The 1,359-nt window shown below is 41.0% G+C and overlaps 1 protein-coding gene across 1 annotated transcript; it reads right to left on the bottom strand.

The window, feature by feature from the left end:
- Window positions 1–408: 408 nt before the first annotated feature.
- Window positions 409–1,023, bottom strand: LOC101769559 (two-component response regulator ORR42). The gene is made up of 2 exons (XM_004977696.2): window positions 811–1,023; window positions 409–674 (listed from the first exon to the last, which is right to left on the bottom strand). The coding sequence occupies exons 1-2, from the start codon at window positions 1,021–1,023 to the stop codon at window positions 489–491; spliced, it is 399 nt and encodes a 132-aa protein (XP_004977753.1). The 3' UTR covers window positions 409–488.
- Window positions 1,024–1,359: the final 336 nt, after the last annotated feature.

Genomic DNA, 1,359 nt, shown 5'->3' with positions numbered 1-1,359 from the left:
CTGCCCACCAGGGTTCGAGTCTCCGACTCGGCACTGATGCTTGCAATTTCTTGGATTTATTTCATGATTTAATCGGCGCTATTATTTTAGTGGTAAGCGATGTGCCGTCAATAGCGAGACACCAATGGTAACTTTGACATAGATGGGGGTATGTGAAATTTCATTATTGAATGATAATACTAGCGGCAAAATGCATTGATTAAAAAAGGGTAATGCAGTTCAGCACAATCCTGTAAAATTGAGTATGTGAAAGTACAAATAAGATAAGAACAACAAGAGGAGTTTATAAGCTAATAAACAATGTATGAGATTATATCTCGGAACAAAAACTATTACTAAAGGTAGCCAAATTTATCTTAAAACGATGTTTTCTCCCAAACTAAGCATAACTGCAAACTCCTTATCTTGTTGTACGAGAATCATAAAGCATAAAACGCGAACTCCTTATCTATCATGAGCTGCATTTTGCATCAGTTACTGAAACAAAGTTAGCCGCTCATGTTCTTCTTGCGGATGACATCCTGGATCAAAGACTCGAGAGTCTGAAGCTTCATGGGTTTGGGCACAAACACATCAGCACCAGCTTGCATGAACGCCTCCATGCCACCAAAATCTGCTGAGATCCCAACGATCTTCACCTCAGTAGCTCCCATGGCACGTATCTTGGCCACAGCCTAGCAAATCACCCGGGAAATTTTCGTCAGCAAAGTGTTAGTTAAGTTTATTATAAAAAGGTCGTCCATGGTAGAAATTTGGGGATGTTCAGAGAAATGTTAACAGAAACACATATTGAGCAAGTAATTAAAGTACCTCAGGACCCGTCATTACAGGCATGTCCTGATCAGAGAAAACAATGTCAAATATTTTCCCTCGGAGGAAAAGGTCAACAGCTTCTTCCCCATTACGAGCAACAGTAACTTCGCAGTTAAGCTTTTGCAGCATACGCAGGAGAACCACAGAGTCAACTTTGATATCCTCAATGACTAGAGCACTTGGAGAAGACCCTTGGTTCTTGAACGCCATCAGGAAACTGCGAACAAAGTGAACGGCACGCATTAGGGAATCAACGCAGATCTAGACCAATTTTAGTTCAAGAAAAATGAGGAACAAAGAGTGAAGGAAGTGTGGTACAAACCTTTGCTTAAGGTGGCGAAGGTATCTTTCTTGCTACTCCGCTGCCTCTTCCAGTGCTGCTTCACTGAAACACAGGTCGTCATTTTATAGGGGAAGCCAGGGGCAAAAGATTGCCTCGTATCAAATCTGAAAGATTTTCCTGCATGTGTCAAAATAAATGTGAATCTAAAATCTGATACGGCCAATTATTTCGTTCCTTGTTCCAGATCAAAATGCAAGATCTCA

The sequence above is a fragment of the Setaria italica genome, chromosome VII (assembly GCF_000263155.2).
Source record: "Setaria italica strain Yugu1 chromosome VII, Setaria_italica_v2.0, whole genome shotgun sequence".
NCBI lineage: Eukaryota > Viridiplantae > Streptophyta > Magnoliopsida > Poales > Poaceae > Setaria > Setaria italica.
Note: the sequence above shows the minus strand (reverse complement) of the source record. Positions and strands in the feature narration are given on the sequence as shown.

What these genes read in the sequence shown, in the direction of transcription:
- LOC101769559 (XM_004977696.2), bottom strand. Translation starts at nt 1,023, where the DNA reads ATGGCGTTCAAGAACCAAGGGTCTTCTCCAAGTGCTCTAGTCATTGAG. An exon ending in CTGTAATGACGGGTCCTGAG is followed by an intron (nt 675 to 810) that starts GTACTTTAATTA and finishes GTGATTTGCTAG; the next exon opens with GCTGTGGCCAAGATACGTGC.